The 21,500-nt window shown below is 40.8% G+C and overlaps 1 protein-coding gene across 1 annotated transcript in view; it reads left to right on the forward strand.

The window, feature by feature from the left end:
- Positions 1–21,500, forward strand: part of MRPS27 (mitochondrial ribosomal protein S27) — a 102,484-nt gene that overhangs the window by 67,733 nt on the left and 13,251 nt on the right. Inside the window, exons 5-6 of the mRNA XM_004016900.5 lie at positions 12,022–12,136; positions 17,524–17,602. Coding sequence (XP_004016949.1) covers positions 12,022–12,136; positions 17,524–17,602 — 194 coding nt within the window. The remainder of the gene's footprint in view (positions 1–12,021; positions 12,137–17,523; positions 17,603–21,500) is intronic.

Raw genomic sequence — 21,500 nt, forward strand, 5'->3', positions numbered from 1 at the left:
ATAATTTAAGGAGTAAAAGGAAGTAGCAACATACAAAAACGATTTGTGATTTATAGAAAAGTTACTTTGAATGGCTGACTCTTAAATATAAATTGAAAACAATGAAGTATTAGTTTGAGTAAAAAAAATCCTTGAGTAAAAAAATTTCAATGCAAAATTTTTATTATCCTTCAAAAAGTGATCTCCAGTTAAAATCTACTTTTAAGGACCTTGACTTTAATTTAGTGATTGTATCCTTTCATCTTGAAAGCTTAGATGCCAGTTTGCAAGGTCTGCAGTCCCCGTAATAGTCTGTACACTGCCAGCGCTGAGCGAAGTGACACCTGGCAGGGGAGTGAGGCTAGCGGAGTAGAGTCAGGTGTGGGCTGAGTGGGAGCTTGTATCTTTGAGTCTCTGTTCACTTCTTTGTATCAGGGCTATTTCTCCAGTTAATAGAGATGTGTAAATACAGTATGATGTTTTAGGAAGTGGATTAGGCATATTCTGCAGTCACTCAACATGAGAGCTGGAAGGAGTTTCAGGGGTCTGGCCTAGTTGAGTTCCAATGTATTTTGCTTGGCTCATACAGTTTTCAAAAACAGTACAACTAGGAGGCTATTTTGCTTGATAATAATACAATCAGTTTTATACCTGTTGTCTTACATGACTCTTCATGGACTCATGTTGATAATAACTGACTAGCCCCTGCAGACATGTGACTTCATGCATGATCCAGATAATCCTGTCTCTTCATCTTACAGTCGTAAGAACTGAAACCCCAAGGATCGAGTGACATTACAAAGTTAGACAGCTGGTTCAGAGCAGTTCCAGAACTGTTTCAGAGCCTAAATATTTTATTTTTTTTAGTAGGTTAGAGACCTTTGTCACACTGTAGAGATGTTTCTGAAAGATGTCTTACAAATAAAAGAATTGAAAGGCAGTGGTGGAATAGTAAGTAAACAGCCTAGTTTATAGAACTGTTATCTGGCTTATCTTGGGAAAATCATTTCATCCCATTGGACACTGAGATTCCTCATCTATAAAGTAGAGAAATTAGACTAGATTCACATTACGCAGTACAGGACTTGATAAGTAGTGACTTCTCAATAAATAATTCAGTGAACAGGGGTTATTAAAGGTCCTTAGGTTCTCTAATTCTATATGACCTTTCCTTCCTTCCCCATCCCCAATTTACTTGGCCTAGATGGCTTTCAGAGTCTCTTCCAATCTTGAGAGGAGTCTAAGATTTTTATTTAGAACGTGTGTGTGTGTGTTGGGAAGGTCTTTGAGTCTGTGTACTCCTGTTTTACTTTGGGGGGCTCCAAAATCACTGCAGATGGTGACTGCAGCCATGAAATTAAAAGACGCTTACTCCTTGGAAGGAAAGTTATAACCAACCTAGATAGCATATTCAAAAGCAGAGACATTACTTTGCCCTCAAAGGTCCATCTAGTCAAGGCTATGGTTTTCCAGTAGTCATGTATGGATGTGAGAGTCGGAGTGTGAAGAAAGCTGAGCGCCGATGAATTGGTGCTTTTGAACTGTGGCATTGGAGAAGACTCTTGAGAGTCCCTTGGACTGCAAGGAGATCCAACCAGTCCATTCTAAAGGAGATCAGCCCTGGGATTTCTTTGGAGGGAATGATGCTGAAGCTGAAGCTCCAGTACTTTGGCCACCTCATGGGAAGAGTTGACTCATTGGAAAAGACTGATGCTGGGAGGGATTGGGGGCAGGAGGAGAAGGGGACGATAGAGGATGAGATGGCTGGATGGCATCACTGACTCCATGGACGTGAGTCTGAGTGAACTCCGGGAGCTGGTGATGGACAGGCAGGCCTGGCGTGCTGCGATTCATGGGATCGCAAAGAGTCGGACACGACTGAGCGACTGAACTGAACTGAACTGAACTCCTGTTTTGGGCTTCCCCGTTGGCTCAGTGGTAAAGAATCCATCTGCCATACAGGAGACATGGGTTCGATCTCTGGGTCAGGAAGATCCCATAAGGAAAGAAATGGCAATCCATTCTCGAATTCTTGCCCGGGAAATCCCATGGTCAGAGGAGCCTGGCGGGCTACAGTCCACAGGGTCATAGAGTCGGACACAACTTAGCAGTTAAACTCACACTCACACACACTGTCTCTCTTTCTCTTTTTTTCTCTCTCTCTGTCCTGTTTTTGGTTTCAGTCTCCCATCAGCTTGTCTGTTCCCTGAACTTATTGCAAGGAGACGGCAGGGGGCAGAAGTGAGGAGTAGGTGGCTTTCCAGAATGACCACATTTTACTCCACTTCTCTGCCATCTCTGAACTCCTCCTGCCTTGAATAAAAAGGCAGTATTTCCTCCTGGCTTCATCTGTTTGTAGGCAGGATAATACTTCAAAACCAGAGGTGGATTATTGTTTCAAATGTAAATATTACTCATAAGTTTCAACATACATTATTGGTAGTTATATAGTCCTAGAGGCCTAGTCACTATTGCTAAATCATCAAACGCCTACTGTTGTCGAACACACGAAAAGAGAAAACTTGTCCTCTGCCTTTGCTTAAAGGTTTAATATTGAAATCAGTAGAGCTACAGAAATAGAAACTAGCTATGAACTTGAGTTGTATAGCTGGAAGGAAATCCAGCCTTATCTTTTCCTATAAACGGAATCTTTTGAGATTTAACTTTTCCATGTGTTAGAGAATCAAAATGTTTAAAACACTGAGATGCTTTTCTTTATTAAAAAAAAATATATATATATATATATATATATGATTCTTGAGATACCCTGATTAGTGCTGAGCTTCTTTTCCATCAGAAATATCCCAAAAGAGATCCATAATCCCACACACAAAAAGATGTGTAAATCTGCTCAACATCAGCTTAACTCTTCTCTGCTTTTACGCTGGTGTGCACCATCCCCTGGGCCAGGCCTCTCTGCCTGCTCATTTCTTTGGTGGCAGACTTAATCCTGACACCTTCACTAAGCCTAAAATATTCCAGAAAATCTTAATTCCATATTTTGTTTGTTTTCCTCCTTTTGCTTCTGCACCTCCCCCTCCCTCAGAACTCTTCAGATATACAGCTTACCCCTGGTTAATTAATATATGTGATTTTCCTGTCTTTAGTGATCTTATTATTCACTATTTTGCAGAAGTTCTGTCTGAAGTTCCTAGCCAGAACTTTAGAAGACATCAGGAAATGTTGACATCTTTTTAAAACTGGCTCATAGATTTCCTACTGAAAACCAAAAATACTTGCCATATCTCTGTCCAACTCAAGCCAGTTCCCACAACTCTGTGTGTTTTCATAAATAGGACTGGATCCAAAATCCAATTTTTTCAGCTTCCTGCTGTTCTGAGAGAAAGGCTCTCTGCCTTTAGCTTCACCTTGCACTCCACCAGCTCAGGCATGAAGCTAATCTGTGTGTCCAGCTTGCAAGTGGCTGGAGAAGCCCCACCAGACACTTCTGGATGCAGTTTCACTGACAGGTCAGTTGTTGGCCACAAAGACGGACATTGAATGGTTTTAGGACCTTCGCCAGGAGAGCACATCAGCAATCACTGTGAATACTTTTTTCTTTTCCAGTTCTCCCTGCAAATAATCCTCACCTGTTATCCATATTCATCACCTTTTAGAGGCTGATAAAAACAGTAGGCTTCAGACAAAGAGCAGTTGGCTTCATCTGACTGGCTCCTGTGCTTTTTAAACCATGAGAGAAAGAACAGCAAAGCATAGTCAGGCTATAGGTTTTCTCTTTCTGTATCTGAAAGGGCTTCTCTGGTGGCCCAGTCAGTAAAGAATCTGCCTGCAGTGTGGGAGACCTGGGTTGGATCCCTGGGTTGGGAAGATCTCCTGGAGGAAAGTATGGCAACCCTCTCCAGTATTCTTGCCTGGAGAATCCCCATGGACAGAGGAGCCTGGCAGGCTGCAGTCCGTGGAGTTGCAAAGCGTCAGACTGAGCAACTAAGCACATCAGAAAGGAAGAGCTGTCATCCTTAAGACTGTTTGAAATTAGAGGAAACCGGGTGGACCAGCAGGGATAAAGTACAAATCATGCGGTACAGTGTAGCTACTTGCTAAATATTGACGTGGTGAATGAAAAATAGGTCTTTTATATAGGGTGATGTCAATCTGGCTAAACAACAGCCAGATCAGAGAGAAGACAGAGTCATTTGGGGATGTAGGTCCTATTTGTCCTTGCATGGATGTGGAAAATAGAGTATTTCTCCTAGAGTAGTTTCTCAGTGTGAAGTGTTATTTCATTATTATTGGGTGAAATACAGGTGACCTTGTTTTTAAGCTCTGGGTCTGACAAATTTAGACTTCGACTTTGATATCTAACAAGTCCTTCTGTTATCCATCTTCACTTTAAAAAAGTGTTATTGTGCTGGATTTATTTAGCACTCCACATTTGTAAAATTCTATGCTTGTGTTAGTCTCTACCAAAACTCCACTTACTTTTTAGAATGGCAAACAGGAATGTCAGATGTCTAATGGCTGTGTATAGGACTCAGAGGAAACTACTTGTACACTGAGTTTTAATTTTTTCAAATTCTGTTTTGGAAATTGGCAGAATGTAAATTACAGACTAACGGGGGATTGCTTTTCCTCATAAAATTAATAACTCTAGGGTCAGAAATTAATAACTCTTTAGGAAGTATCTATATAAAATTTGCCTAAATTAGCCAGCAAACCCCAAAGAAGCTGACTCTAAGCGAGGCATTAAGAATTTTTCGGGGTAATAAAACTGTTCTTAACAATGTGACCGTGGTGGTGGTTATGCAACTGGATGCATTTGTCAAAAGTCACAAATACACTGAAAAGTGTGAATTTTACTGTTTGTATGTTATAGCTCTATAAACCTGTTTCTTAAAAAAGAAAAAAGTGTTAAAACTTTTTTTAAAAGGCATTTTTATCTGCCTCAGAGGTAGATAATAAATTCATTGAAAATGTACAAGTCCCAACTGATTCAACATTTGCCAGGGGAATGTTTTGGAGGAGATTCTTGCTCTTGATGCATCACTTCATGCACAGTCAGGACATTTTTTGAAAGTTAAAATTGCCTGAAGTTCCCCTATGAAAGTAGGAATCTGGGATCTCAAGCAAGAAAGTAGTTTTAATCTAGAATAAGGACGTCTCTATTATCAGTTCCTATATTGGACTCCTCTATTAACCTTGCAAACATTTGACAAAGATATAATAGTCATTAGAAAACTATTGCATCAAAACTTGTTTTATTTGTGGTAGTTGAGGCCAACTGATAATTGATGAAAGCAGGATTTCCATCAGGATGCAAAAAAAAGTAATTATCCTAGTAGAATTAGAAAGTGGATGGCCATGATTGAATCAGATTCTGGTTTGAATAGTCACAGAACACTCTCTTGCTCGTTGGTTCTAGTTCAGGGAAGCACTCAAAACCTTTTAATAGTTACACACTTTGTGTCATTGATAAGATTTCCAGTCCACACTGCAAGCCCTGGAACCAGCTGTGTTTTCTTCCTGGGGTTCTTCCTGTTCTCCTTTTACGCCAGCCCCCCCACTGCCCCCCACCCCCCTCAAATCTCCATGTCTACCCAGCTCAGGGGCTGAGGTCTCCATCTGTAAAGCCTGTTGCCACAGGATACAGAATTCACTCGGGAGGAGGGAAAGCTGCATATGTATGTTTAAGGATGGTGGCTCTCATAATCAGATAAATGTTGTGGAAAGCTTGCTCATTCATATGGAAGAGCCAGCACTGCAGCTGAATGGTGGGGCCCCTGAGCTCCAGGCTCTGGCATCTGTGCATTAGTCCTGCTCAGCCAGGAGCGCTTTTATCTGTGATACTGAAGGAGCTGAGGCATATCACCACTTAGGCCTACAACAGTAACCTTCAGTTGAACCCATAGAAGGAAGTCGATGGCATTTTTTTTTTTTTTTTTTTATGAAATTGGTCACACATAGGAAATCCGGTGTGACTTGTACACAAAGTGAAGTCCCTCCTGTGTAAATCATAATAAGTGTCTGGTGTGTTTCTCTTCACTCTCAACTTCACTTACAGAACTGCTCTCCCCTTCTAAGGTATCTCAAAGGGTAGCAAAGACTTTTGCCCCATGTCATGCATGCAATGTGACTCTGCTCTCCTTCCTTCCTTCCTGGTGACATCAGTCTTGAATGCAATGTAGTGATGGCAGATGCCCGGAAAAGTCCAGAATGTTGCTTGATTTTTGAGGACAGAAAGCTTCTCAGTACCTGCTGTTTGACTGGCCTGGGCAAGTTCTGGCTTCACCTGGAGACTCCACTTAGCACTGTGGACAGATGTCTCTTCAGCCATGGGATACCAGCTTTGGGAACTAATAGAGCCAGAGCTTGAGAGCATGCTTCATACTCTCCTTCTCCTTCTTTGTGTCCCTTCTTGCTTCCAAGAAAATACTTACATCCATAGAATTGTCGAGTTTGCTTCTGTTTTATAACTGGAAAGCTCAGAAGGTCTCTTGTGTTTGTGAGCACAAGCCTTGTTGGGGTTATTTGGGTTGCATCTGTTTATCTTTTCCACACTCACACGGTTTGCCTAGCTTGGCAGCCTGCTGGCGTGGACAATAATAAAGCTTCTGTCGAGGTGAGCAAACAGCTGATGGCATGGGGCACAGAGGGGACTCCTACAGTGGCTGCCTGTAATCTGCCAGGCTGGTGGTCCCACCAGGCAAGAACAAAAGCCAGTCTGTTTGCAGGCAATTTGGAAAATCAATGTGTTAGTTGTGTTCTTGTCTCTTTGCCTTTCCCTTGGCTGAAAGGGAGCATGCTGGCCTGGCAGTTTGCAGTCGTTCCAGGCGAGTACCCATTCCAGAGACTTACCTGGCTATCGTATTACCGCTGGCAGGTCTGAAAAGAGCCTGAGTGTTTCTGTCTGAACTGCTTAAAGAGTCGCGGACAGAATTCTTAAACTCACCATCCAAAGTTGGACCCATCTCAGTGCTCTTGAGTGGTTTGTATTCTAGATGGTTGGATAAGTTGTGTGCTTTTTTTTTTTTTTTTTTTTTCAATGCTGATGAGGACTTAAAAAGGAGTTTACTTGTTGCCTGGCTAGGAAATGTAGGAATTGCACTTTGAGCAGCGTATGTCATAATATGTGTGTGCCTAATACGTGTTTGCTTCTAACTCCTAAATTGATTTCATGTTGTCACTTAGTTGAAAATGCCCTGGTCACAGCTGTGTCTGGATTATTAGGTCTCACAGAACAGAGATCACACCAAGTAGCCCTGCTCTAGGATGGGAAAGGGAGTTAGCTTAGTGAAGACCCATGTGAGCCTGTTGACATATCTTCCAATATTAGTTATGTGAGGTCTTGAGTAACTTTCCCTTTAGACTTCTAAGAAGTAAAGTGTGACAAAAGATTTGAGAAGACTTCTCTGTTTCTCCATGTGTTAAAAGTTAGCCTCAGAAGGTTAGCGAAAGGCTGTACACAAATTTTCATCTCAGCTTTGAAGGTCTGTAGGTAGATTGTGTCAATCTTTGGTACTCTTTCAAAGCCTGAAAATAGTCTGCTGATCGTGAATAAAAGAAAAGGGTGTTTGTTTGGGTATGGTCACGGTGCTCTTATTTTAAAGTCCATCAGAAAGAAAAGAAATAACTTTAGTGGTCACTTAATCATGGCATCCAGTGCCATCACTTCATGGGAAATATATGTGGAAACAGTGTCAGACTTTATTTTTGGGGGCTCCAAAATCACTGCAGATGGTGACTGCAGCCATGAAATTAAAACACGCTTACTCCTTGGAAGGAAAGCTATGATCAACCTAGATAGCATATTCAAAAGCAGAGACATTACTTTGCCGACTAAGGTCCGTCTAGTCAAGGCTATGGTTTTTCCAGTAGTCATGTATGGATGTGAGAGTTGGACTGTGAAGAAGGCTGAGTGCCGAAGAATTGATGCTTTTGAACTGAGGTGTTGGAGAAGACTCTTGAGAGTCCCTTGGACTGCAAGGAGATCCAACTAGTCCATTCTGAAGGAGATCAACCCTGGGATTTCTTTGGAAGGAATGATGCTAAAGCTGAAACTCCAGTACTTTGGCCACCTCATGCAAAAAGTTGACTCATTGGAAAAGACTTTGATGCTGGGAGGGATTGGGGGCAGGAGGAGAAGGGGACGACAGAGGATGAGATGGCTGGATGGCATCACTGACTCGATGGACGTGAATCTGAGTGAACTCCAGGAGTTGGTGATGGACAGGGAGGCCTGGTGTGCTGTGATTCATGGGGTCGCAAAGAGTCGGACACGACTGAGCAACTGAACTGAACTGGAGACAACCTAGAGCAGAAGATTAGATTTAAATGAGATTTAAACAGTCGTGGGTAAAGGAGGTAATTGACAATTTTTTGTTTTTGAAGGAAAAATAGACTAAATGTAGCAACCACTGTTATCAAAAACATCTGTAACATCTATCAGCACCCTTTCTATCTTTAGCATTCATCATGTCCCCACCCCTTGTATTATTGTTAAACTGGTTTATATGGGGTTGGCCAAAAAGTTCATTTGGATTAATGTGAAAGATGGTACAGAAAAACCTGAACAAACTTTCTTTTGCCAGCCCAGTATGTTATTTTTGTTGCTGTTGTTCAGTCGCTCAGTCCGACTCTTTGTGACCCCATGAACCACAGCACACCAGGCCTCCCTGTCCATCACCAACTCCCAAGTCCACTCAAGCCCATGTCCATTGAGACGGTGATGGCCTCCAACCATCTCATCCTCTGTCATCCCCTTCTCCTTCTGCCCTCAGTCTTTCCCAGCATCAGGGCCTTTTCTAATGAGTCAGCTCTTCGCATACTTCAGAGTATCGGAGCTTCAGCATCAGTCCTTCCATTGACTATTCAGGGTTGAGTCCTTTAGGATTGACTGACTTGATCTCCTTGCAGTCCAAGGGACTCTCAAGACTCTTCTCCAACACCACAGTTCAAAAGCATCCATTCATCAGGTCATAGCCTTCTTTATGGTCCAACTCACATCCATACATAACTCCTGGAAAAACCATAGCTTTGACTAGACAGCCCTTTGTTGGCAAAGTAATGTCTCTGCTTTTTAATACGCTCTGCAGTTTTGTCATAGCTTTTCTTCCAAGGAGCAAGTGTCTGTGGTGATTGTGGAGCCCAAGAAAATAAAGCCTGTCACTGTTTCCATTGTTTCCCCATCTATCTGCCATGGAGTGATGGGACCGGATGCCATGATCTTAGTTTTTTCTGAATGTTGAGTTTTAAGCCAGCTTTTTCACTCTCTTCTTTCACCATCAAGAGGCTTTTTAGTTCTTCTTCACTTTCTGCCTTAAGGGTGGTGTCATCTGCATATCTGAGCTTATTGATATTTCTCCCGACAATCTTGATTGCAGCTTGTGCTTCATCCAGCCTGCATTTCGCATGATGTACTCTGTATATAAGTTAAATAAGCAAGGTGACAATATACAGCCTTGACGTACTCCTTTCCCGATTTGGAACCAGTCTGTGGTTCCATGTCCAGTTCTAACCGTTGCTTCCTGACCTGCATATTGTTTTTCCAGGAGGTGATTAAGGTGGTCTAGTATTCCCATCTCTTAAAGAATTTTCCATAGTTTGTTGTGATCCACACAGTCAAAGGCTTTAATGTCGTCAATAAAGCAGAAGTAGATGTTTTTCTGGAATTCTCTTGCTTTTTCTGTGATCCAGTGGATGTTGGCAGTTTGATCTCTGGTTCCTCTGATTTTTCTAAATCCAGCTTCAACATCTGGAAGTTTTCAGTTCAGGTACTGTTGAAGCCTAGCTTGGAGAATTTTGAGCATTATTTTGCTACTGTGTGAGATGAGTGCAGTTGTGCAGTAGTTTGAACATTCTTTGGCATTGCCTTTCTTTGGGATTGGAGTAAAAACTGACCTTATCTAGTCCTGTGGCCACTGCTGAGTTTTCCAAATTTGCTGGCTTATTGAGTGCAGCACTTTCACAGCATCATCTTTTAGGATTTGAAATAGCTCAACTGGGATTCCATCACCTCCACTAGCTTTGTTCATAGTGATGCTTCCTAAGGCATTATTTTTGTAATGAGATTATAAATGCCCAAACAGGGAATTTATAATTCTAAAATAACCATAGAAGTTAGCATAATGATCAGTGTTGATTAAAGCTCTTATGATTTGTTGAAAACCTATCATGGGCCACAAAATGTGTCAGGCACCAAGGAATCAGTGTTGAGCAAGGCAGTCACCCCCACCCCGCTGGTCGCTGTCCAGGAAGTCTTCGGGCTACCAAGGAATCATCAGCATCTTTTAGGCAATACAGCTGGTATTTCACTTGACTTTAACAATTATAATAATAATAAAATTAGCTTTTAATTGGTTGTTACACTTAAAATCTCAGATTTTTCAGAGTAACAAGGAAGGAAGCTCAATTAGCTCAGCTATGGATTTTAAAATGTGAGGGGAAAGCATGAAATACTAAAAGATATGTTTTCATTTCTATGCAGAGGATCTCATTAGACCATATCTAGGGCACTTATACAATGGCCTTTCTCTGGCCAGGTCACTCTCATCTTAAACATAATTTGACATATTTCTATCTTTCTGCTTTTAAAGGGGTTAATTCTGTAAGGAAAGATCAAGTGAGAAAAACTTTTTCCAGCCAAATGTAAAGCATTCAAAAGACTAGACAGGGCTGCATGACTAAATCTAAAACATATCTTCAAATCTTATTTTTGTTAATTCTCTCAATAGATCACTAATAAACAGCCTAAATTAAGTACTACTTCTCACTTGCTCTCTTTCTCTCAGCTTTTACTTTGGCAGAAAACCTAGTCAGCAGGAAACTATCCCAATACCAGATGGCAGGAAATAGCAGGTGGCAGATTGAATAACTGGCCTCTGCAAACCCCCAGTATTAGCCTGTAGCCCCAACTCTCAAATATGGCACAACATTCTTTCACTTTAAGTTTCTGTCTTGCCTTTTGTTTCTATAATAAGAAGACAAACTGACTTTTTTAGTTTTGTGGGGTCCAGAGATTGACCTGCTTCCACTGCCTGAAGGTTCAAAGAAAAGGCGCAGGCTTGAGCTGACATGAGATGATGTTCGAGGAACCGTCCAGGTCAAAACAGATAAGCAGCTGGAGGACAGCACAGCCCTTTTTGTGGCCTCCTCATGCCCGTCGCCCCTCTCCTCGCCTGTCACTCAGCCTCGTGGCACAGACCCCAGGAGCAAGCAAAAGCTGCTCCAGCCAGTGTGTGCCAGCTCATGGCAAGACTAGCATTTGAATTCCCTTCCAAGTTCCATTCCTTTGTGGGAACATTGGTACTATATACACCTCAGCTTGCACAGCTTAGGCCTTTAAAAACCATGTGGGGAGCAGCAGGAAGCAAGAGGAGGTAGACTGAAGTGCTGGAATGGAGCTGTGGGAAAGTCAGAATGATCGTGGATCCTGGAGGGCCTGAATGCTAAATTTTGCTCATTTCTTTAATTCTTTTTTTTTTCTTTCAATTCACTGAAGAGTGTCCCAATCTCTCCTAACTGCCTCAAGAAATAGCAGTGTAACTCACAGCTGATTTTCCTCTAAAATTGCTGTGCTGTTCTAGTTTTCATTTTTTGCTTCATCTGTTTTAAACCTCTGAAGTATGAGCTTCCATTGTTGTTATTCAGTCACACAGTTGTGTCGGACTGTCTGTGACCCCACGGACTGACCACAGCCAGCCAGGCTCCTCAGTCCATGGGATTCTCCAGGCAAGAATACTCGAGTGGGTTGCCATTTCCTTTTCCAATGAACTTCCATATCTGTCTTCTAGTATAGCATATTCCTGAAATCATTTTTCATAAATCTCATATTAAAACAAGATGTTGAATTAGGGAATATAAATAAGGAGTAAAATTTTTATAATATTTTTATTACTGTTATTTTGCCTTCTCTTTCCCATTTCAGATGTTAATGAGTTCTATCCTCAACTTTATTAGCTGTTGGCCTTCCTGACTTTTATGATCATATGTAAACTCCTCAGAGGGGGACCTGCTGATGGAAGATGGATTTTGGCGTTGACATCTAAGAGTTAAAACCAGTTTTTTCTCTTCTTGTGTTTTATTTAGATTTCGACACAGCCCCAACTGCTGGTACCTGAGAGACTGGACTATCCACACCTGGATTAGGCAGTGTCTGAAATATGGTGCAGAAGACAAAGCCTTATATACCCTTGTAAATAAGGTGAGTGGTTTGCTGGTATTTGCAGCTTATTCTCAGTATAGGCAAGATGGTGTCTGTACCATTACATGTTCCATTACAGTACAGCAGAGAATAGTACAAGAAATAGCTTTTAAATTTATTTGCCCTCAGATAACAGAACGGGAAAGACTAGAGATCTCTTCAAGAAAATTAGAGATACCAAGGGAACATTTCATGCAAAGATGGGCTCGATAAACGACAGAAATGGTATGGACCTAACAGAAGCAGAAGATATTGAGAAGAGGTGGCAAGAATACACAGAAGAACTGTACAAAAAGATCTTCACGACCCAGATAATCACGATGGTGTCATCTCTCACTTAGAGCCAGACATCCTGGAATGTGAAGTCAAGTGGGCCTTAGAAAGCATAACTGAACAAAGCTAGTGGAGGTGATGGAATTCCAGTTGAGCTGTTTCAAATCCTGAAAGATGAAGCTGTGAAAGTGCTGCACTCAATATGCCAGCAAATTTGGAAAACTCAGCAGTGGCCACAGGACTGGAAAAGGTCAGTTTTCATTCCAATCCCAAAGAAAGGCAATGCCAAAGAATGCTCAAACTACTGCACAATTGCACTCATCTCACATGCTAGTAAAGTAATGCTCAAAATTCTCCAAGCCAGGCTTCAGCAATACGTGAACTGTGAACTTCCAGATGTTCAAGCTGGTTTTAGAGAAGGTAGAAGAATCAGAGATCAAATTGCCAACATCTGCTGGATCATGGAAAAAGCAAGAGAGTTCCAGAAAAACATCTATTTCTGCTTTATTGACTATACCAAAGCCTTTGACTGTGTGGATCACAATAAACTGGAAAATTCTGAGAGAGATGGGAATACAGACCACCTGACCTGCCTCTTGAGAAACCTATATGCAGGTCAGGAAGCAACAGTTAGAACTGGACATGGAACAACAGACTGGTTGCAAATACGAAAAGGCATACATCAAGGCTGTATATTGTCACCCTGCTTATTTAACTTATATGCAGAGTACATCATGAGAAACACTGGGCTGGAAGAAGCACAGGCTAGAATCAAGATTGCCGGGAGAGATCTCAATAACCTCAGATATGCAGATGACACCACCCTTATGGCAGAAAGTGAAGAGGAACTAAAAAGCCTCTTGATGAAAGTGAAAGAGGAGAATGAAAAAGTTGGCTTAAAACTCAACATTCAGAAAACAAAGATCATGGCATCCGGTCCCATCACTTCATGGGAAATAGATGGGAAAACAGTGGAAACAGTGTCAGACTATATTTTGGGGCTCCAAAATCACTGCAGATGGTGACTGCAGCCATGAAATTAAAACACGCTTACTCCTTGGAAGGAAAGTTATGACCAACCTAGACAGCATATTCAAAAGCAGAGACATTACTTTGCCAACAAAGGTCTGCCTAGTCAAGGCTGTGGTTTTTCCAGTGGTCATGTATAGATGTGAGAATTGGACTGTGAAGAAAGCTGAGTGCTGAAGAATTGATGCTTTTGAACTGTGGTGTTGGAGAAGACTCTTGAGAGTCCCTTGGACTGCAAGGAGATCCAACCAGTCCATCCTAAAGGAGATCAGTCCTGGGTGTTCATTGGAAGGACTGATACTGAAGCTGAAACTCCAGTACTTTGGCTACCTCATGCGAAGAGTTGACTCATTGGAAAAGACTCTGATGCTGGGAGGGATTCGGGGCAGAAGGAGAAGGGGACGACAGAGGATGAGATGGTTGGATGGCATCACCGACTCGTTGGACATGAGTTTGAGTGAACTCTGGGAGTTGGTGATGGATAGGGAGGCCTGGCATGCTGCGATTCATGGGGTCACAAAAAGTCAGACACGACTGAGCAACTCAACTGAACTGAATCTTTTAGAATGGAGCTGGTATAAATTAATCAGCACATTAAAAATAAAGATTCCTGAAGCTGTGGCTTTTCCAAGCATAGTGATTTAAAAATGGAGAGGTGAAAGGGAAAAGTTAGTACTCCAATCACAGAAACACTGTTGGTGGGCATTTCATTCTTGATCCCTAAGTCTTGGGGTTTTTGCCTAGTTTCCTTTGGTGACATTTAGGGTAAAAAACATGACCATTTTCTAGAGTACAGTCTCCAGAGCATTCATATCTCTTACACATTTTTGAAAAGACAGACTTCCTAGATTATTCAGAACATGTCTTCCTAAGTCCTCAAACCCCAGAAGCCCCTGCAATTCGGCCTTTCTGAATGTTACAGTTCACCCAGCAACTGACTCTTCATTCCCCTCGTAGTATGAAATAAGGACAAAATAAACAAAAGTTAGAACGTTGTTATTGTGAATCTCAAGCTACAATCCTGGTTTGGCCTATAACAAGACTTTAATAATATTTCTCTAGAACTGTATTATATCTGTAGTGTCATTGAACCTTCTGTTTTTTAACTCAAAAAGAAATACTGAATTTGTTTTGGGGAGTCTTTGTTCCTATGACTTACTTGATTACCAGTTTAACTTGATATACATTGCAGACAGATTGTATGTGAGGTGTTGTGCTGGGCATGGCCTTGTCGCAAAAATGGGCAACACCCTATCCTTTCTCTTGGGAAGCTTATAATTGGATAAAGTAGATAAGTAGGTTCACTGATAAATCTAATATTTCTATCTTACTTTTTATTGTTACTAGTCTTTTAGTGAAAAACACACCAGACAGAGAGTCAGAAGACCCAAGCTATAACACCATAAATTCTACCGATTGTTCTTAACCTTAGGCAAATGGGCTTCCCTGGTGTCTCAAATGGTAAAGAATCTGCTTGCAGTATAGGAGACCTGAGTTCAATCCATGAATTGGGAAGGATCCCATGGAGAAGGGAATGGCTACCCACTGCAGTATTCTTGCCTAGAGAATTCCATGGACGAGGAGCCTGGTGAGCTACAGTCCATGGGGTCGCAGAGAGTCGTACACGACTGATGAACTAACACTTTCACTTTAGGCAAATAGTAATTTTATTCTTTTGGGTCTTAGTTTTTTCAGCTCTAAGTCAAGTGAGGTGTACCAAATCAGTGATTTCCACCCTTGGCTGCCGATTAGAGTCATGTAAGAAGCTTTTAAAAATTATAGATGCTTTCTCCACCCCCAGGATTCTAATTTAATTGGTCTTTCTGGAGCCTGGGCATTGGTATTTTATTTTAATTGGTTTTTTAAATTTTTTTTTTTTTTTAGATTTTATTTTTTAGAGCAATTTTAGTTTCACAGCAAAATTGAACAGAAGGTACAGAAATTTTCCATATGTTCCCTGTCCCCGCACTTGCAGGGACATGCCTCCCCCGTTATCAGCATTCCTCATCCAAGTGAGCCATTTATTACAGTGATGAACCTGCACTGAAACACAAGTCACTCAAAGTCTGTGTTTACTCTATGGCTTTGAACAAGGTATAATGACCCACGTCTACCATTATTGTATCATATGGGCTAGTTTCACTGGCCCCCCCGCCCCTACCCCCTGATCCTCTGTGCTCTGCCCATTCATACCTCATTGGTGTCTTTTTAAAGCTTACATGTTGATTTTTGCAGCCAGGGTTGAGAATCACTGACCAGTTGATTCCTAAGTTTGTTTCCTTCCAGCTTTAATGAATTATCATTCTAAAATATTTTGTTTTTACCCTGCCTTATGGATTATCACAGATTGAATGACTGCTTTGATAAATTTAAACACTGCCCATGGGCTGCAACTTTTAAAACAGTAGCTTCTGAATGTTGGTGGTTTTTTTTTTTTTTGGGGGGGGGGTGTATTTCAGCACATTTGAGGCATTCTGTACAGTCTGCTAGTAATAGTGACTCAGTTCAGCAGACTGACAACTGGGGTTTAGCATTATCAGAATTTCTCAAGGAGGATGGGTGTAATTGGAAAAAAAAATTCCTTGGATGTTTCTGGTGGTTGATGGGAGTGGGTAATCCTGCTGAAATAAGAATTTAAAATAAATATGTAACCACAGTTTAGATGATTAGTAGTCAGACTTCATTGTGCTTGAAAATCACACAGGAAGGCACAAAAATCTCAGGTTTCTTGGGTCTTTAAAAACTCAGAGACAAGAGATAACAGATGCTGGCAAGAAGAGGGCAAAAAGGGGTCCCTTATGCACTGTTGGTGGGAATGTAAATTGGTACAGCCAGTATGGGAAATAGTATGGAGATCACTCAAGAAATTAAAAATAGAAATACCATATGATCCAGCAAATCCACTTCTGGTTATATATCCAAAGGAGGTGAACTCACTGTCTCAAAGGGATACCTGCAACCCCATGTTCATTGAAGCATTGTTAACAACAGCCAAGCCATGGAAACCTCAGGTCCATTTACAGGTGAATGGATAAAGAAAGTGTGTGTGGGGTGGGAGGCGGGGTAAACCTGGGTCTCCTGCATTGCGGGCAGATTCTTTACTATCTGAACTACCAGAGAAGCCTATACATATACATGCAGTGAGATATTTAGCCTTTCAAAAGGAACTTCTGCCATTTGAGATGACGCGGACAAACCTTAAGAGCATTTTGCAAAGTAGAATAAGTCATTTAAAGAAAGACAGATACCTCATGATCTCACTTATGTGTGAAATCTGAAAAAGCAGAACTCATAGAAACAGTGCAGAATAATGGATATCAGGGTCTGGGGAAGGAGGGTGGGAATGGGGAGCTGGTGGTCAAAGGATCCAAACTTCCAAAGATGAGTCAGTTCTGAGGATCTAATGTATAGCGTAATGGCTGTAGTTAAGAGTACTGTATTATATTCTTGAAAGTTGCCAAGAGAGTAGATCTTAAATATTCTCATCACCACTGCCACTCAAAGAAAATTGTTATGTGAGGCAATGAATGTGTTAACTAGCCTTATTGTGGTAATCATTTTGCAGTATATATGCATGTTAAATGATTGTGTTGTATACCTTAAAATCACACAATGTTACATGTGAGTTATATTTTAGTAAAGTTGGAAGAAAAGGATTCTAAGGACCAGAAAATGCTGCATAGTGTAATTAATGTGTGCCTTCTCTTGGGACTCCATTTTTGTGTTGATATTCATACTTTTTTAAAAGAATCACTGAACCAGTGGAGTGTGGTGGTTTTTTATATTCTTGGTTTGGTTCGGGGTTTTTTTAGTTATGATGAAGCGTTAGAATTGAGCTTTATTTTTCACATCGGTTGTCTTGTATCAGACACCCACTTACAACTTTCTCACTCTGACCAGCAGTTCCAGTTACCAAACTACATGAGTCACAGCTGCTATTTCACTGTCACAGGTGCTGTAAAATGATAGATATTTTAAAGCTAATGGGAACAATTTTTTTCCTGAATAATACATAGGCATATATTCTAAACTGAACTTAATGAATTTTTTCTCTTATTTTACTTTTATTTTTATTTTCATTGCAGGTCCAATATGGTATTTTTCCAGATAACTATACATTTAACTTACTGATGGATCATTTCATAAAGAAAGAAAATTACAAAGGTATGAAATCAAACCCAGGTCCATTTATAATGGACCTACAGTTCCCAAAGGGAAGTAAATATAGGCACTTTTTAAAAAATTTCTTAATGACATCTGTACATCACTCTTTCAGTCAGAAATAGATGCGCAGTTAATTGACCTTATCAGGTGGCCAGATAGGAGACTTCTATCCAGGTCTTCTTTCCTCTGAGTTTCTCACCTTTATTTGTTCACGTCTCTTTGGGCAAAGGACAGTGAATTTAGTTAATGCAAGAAAGCCGTCTGAGCTTCCACAGCTAGTTAAGGTTATATTAATTCAGCTATTAGCTTGACTTTGTTTTAAGCACAATTTGCTAACTTTGTTTTACTTACTCGCAGTTGTTCTAGCATGTGAAGTGTATAAGCCTGAAATCTTATCCTGGAGAGAGTAGCATGCTCACTGTGAAGGGAAGTCAGTTTACCTCCCTAGGCTTTTGTTTCCCTGTCTCTGATGTAGGTGCAGTGTTCAAACTGCCATACAGTTGTGCTCATTCCACATGATAGCAAGATCATGCTCAGAATGCTTTGAGCCAGGCTTCAGCAGTACACGAGCCGAGATCTTCCAGATGTCCAGGCTGGGTTCAGAAAGGCAGAGGAACCAGGAATCAAATTCCCAACATCTGTTGGATCATAGGAAAAGCAAGGGAATTCCAAAGAAACATATTTCTGTTCATTGACTACACTAAAGCTTTTGACTGTGTGGATCACAACAAACTGTGGAAAATTCTTCAAGAGATGGGAATACCAGACCACCTTACCTGTCTCCTAAGAAGGCTGTATGCAGGTCAAGACGCAACAGTTTGAACCGGACATGGAACAACAGACTGGTTCCAAATTGGGAAAGGAGTATGACAAGGCTGTATATTGTCACCCTGCTGTATAAGTTAAATATAATTTATATGCAGAGTACTTCATGTGAAATGCTGGGCTGGATGCATCACAAGTTGGAATCAAGATTGCTGGGAGAAATACTGACAACTTTAGATATACAGATGATACCACCCTAATGGATGGCAGAAAGTGAAGAGGAACTAAAGAGCCTCCTGATGAAAGTGAAAAAGCTGGCTTAAAATTCAACATTCAAAAAACTAAGATCATGGGATCCGGTCCCATCATTCCATGGCAAATAAATGAGGAAAAGTGGGAACAGTGACAGATTTTATTTTCTAGGGCTCTGAAATCACTGCAAACGGTGACTGCAGCCATGACATTGAAAGATGCTTGCTCCTTTGAAGAAAAGCTATGACAAACCTAGACAGCATATTAAAAAGCAGAGACATCACTTTGCCGACAAAGGTCCATCTAGTCAAAGTTAACGGTTTTTCCAGTAGTCATGTATGGATGTGAGAATTAGACCATAAAGAAGGCTACGCCCTGAAGAATGGATGCTTTTGAACTGTGGTGCTGCAGGAGAGTCTTGAGAGTCCCTTGGACTGCAAGGAGATCAAGCCAGTCAGTCCTAAAGGACTCAACCCTGAATATTCATTGGAAGGACTGATGCTGAAGCTCCAGTACTTTGGCCCCCTGATGCAAAGAGCCGACTCATTGGAAAAGACCTTGATGCTGGGAAAGATTGAGGGCAGGAGGAGAAGAGGGGAGACAGAGGATGAGATGGTTAGATAGCGTCATCAACTCAATGGACATGAGCTTGAACAAGCTCCAGGAGATGGTGAAGGACAGGGAAGTCTGGCGTGCTGAGTCAGACAGGACTTAGTGACTGAACAATAACAGCAACAAAGAAAGTGCATCGGTGATCTCTTGAGTTTTCTTTACCCCCAAAATCCTGTTGCTCCATGGAACTAACCTGAAGTGGCTCTTAACCTTCATCTACAATAAGGGGGGACCAAGGAAAGATGGGGATTGTGGCAGACCCTACAGAGCAGTCAGGTGGAGCCCTGCCAGTCTCCGTGGACGGGGAAAGGTGGTACAGCATGCTTGTGCTCTCAGCTACACAGACGGTGAAGAAGGAAAGAGGAGGCTGTGCCATTGTGTAAAGATACACTCTGGCTTCCCCTTCCACCATTTCATCTTCAAGCTTGGTTCTGAGCCTTGCCTGTGTTAGGGTAGTTACTACCGCAGGAACACAGATATGGACTGGTGGTCATTTTTCCTTTTTGACACCTTGATTCCTGTCATTGAGTTACATCCCTCGTCCCTCAGCCTTTTCCATTGCATCAGGATGCAGTGGTTAGGCAAGGCACCCAGGACCTCCCTGCTTTCTCTTCTCTCTCACAAGACTTGGAGTTGTTGACTGCCTAAAAATATTTGCTGTATATTATTTTTTTTTAATGCTTATTGTCCCTTGTCCATTTTCATTCCATTTTAAACATGCGTTTCCTAAATTGAACTAAAATTAAAGATAATTTTTAAAATATAATTCTCTTTGCATGTTTTATCTTCCATTCTCTGTGAACATCAGATTTTAAAATTCTTACTAGTTTATCACTGGAAAATTATGTAGTAGCAGTTTTCTCCCCTCTCTCTTGTTAAAGGGGATGTTGAAAGGGTAAAAGGAGTTTGGGGGTTCCCCCCTAAATTCAGAGTAAATAATGTTGAGAATTTTTGTAAATAAAGTTCTGATGAAGATTATTATTGTTTATGGCAAGAAATTAGAAAATATTATACTTTTGTTGTTAAAATAGGAAATATCAAAGTACATAAATAATTATGGAGGAACAGGAAATCTTATATAGGTCAATCTAATTTCACTTCCCAGGCTGACTGAAATGAATATAAATTAGAGATGAATTTTATTTATTCATGTGTAATTTTGAATTCAGTATTGAACAGTTGGCAAAACATTTTTCTGAACTATATTTTTAGCTTTAACTTGTTCTTTTAAAATACTGGTTTGTTGGTAGGGTAGGGGACTGTTTGTTTGTTTATATCTCTTTCAGGCTCTTTTTTTGCTACTGACTTACTGGGTGACTCCTTGATCTGCCTGTCCATCTCAGTTTACCCATTTACAAAAAGAATATAGAAATTCTTGCATTTGACCTCATTTAGAACCATGACAACACATAGAAAACCAGCTGGCTAGCAATAGCTATAAATGAGTGCTAACTCTTATAATTATGAGTATATGTAAAAACCATTTAACAGAGCAGCTGTTATTGAAAACATTATATGCAGGCACTATATTTTAAACCAATGTTAACATCTCTGATTTAACAACAAATAATAAGGGAAATAAATTATTTGAACTTGATTTTCTTGTCTTCCACTTACGTTGTGGAATATTGAGGGGAAATAAATCAGATCTTGCTGAAGATCTGGTCTCCTGTGATCAGCATTCATGTGGAAGCAAGAATCTTCTGTGTTAAACTCAAGGACTTAACAACTTATCAATACGCATTTCCTTCCCATTCTTTCAACTCTTTTAAATTGAACCTGATTGTCCTTTTTGTAGTCATCAGTTTTCTGTCTTTGAAATAATATCTAGGATTTAAAATTACCTTTAGCATTCGTCCTTTTTTTTTCCAAAACAGAAAGTTCCAGAACATACAGTGGGGCATTCCACCCAGCCCTCTCTATCTCTTCTTACCAGGGTGACCTGGAAAATATATTTGTCTCCTTTCTGTACGCCCTAGCTCTTCTAGCTGATGGACATGCTGCCTTAAATTTGCTTCACAGTTTACGAGGCATTTTCATATGTACTGTTGGACTGTCCAACAATCTTGTGAAGTCTCTGGGACAAATGGTATTTTATCATCATGAAGGTGATACTGAGAAATCAAGTGGTTTATTCTGTGTCCTTGAGAACAGTGGTACAACAGCACCTGATTTAATACCTAGCAGTGTGTACAACAGAAGCTAAAGACGGGGAAAGACCTGCTTACAGAAGAACTAGGGCCACAGCCCACATTAGCTTTATGACTCT

This window comes from Ovis aries, chromosome 16, assembly GCF_016772045.2.
Source record: "Ovis aries strain OAR_USU_Benz2616 breed Rambouillet chromosome 16, ARS-UI_Ramb_v3.0, whole genome shotgun sequence".
In the NCBI taxonomy this organism is placed as follows: Eukaryota; Metazoa; Chordata; class Mammalia; order Artiodactyla; family Bovidae; genus Ovis; species Ovis aries.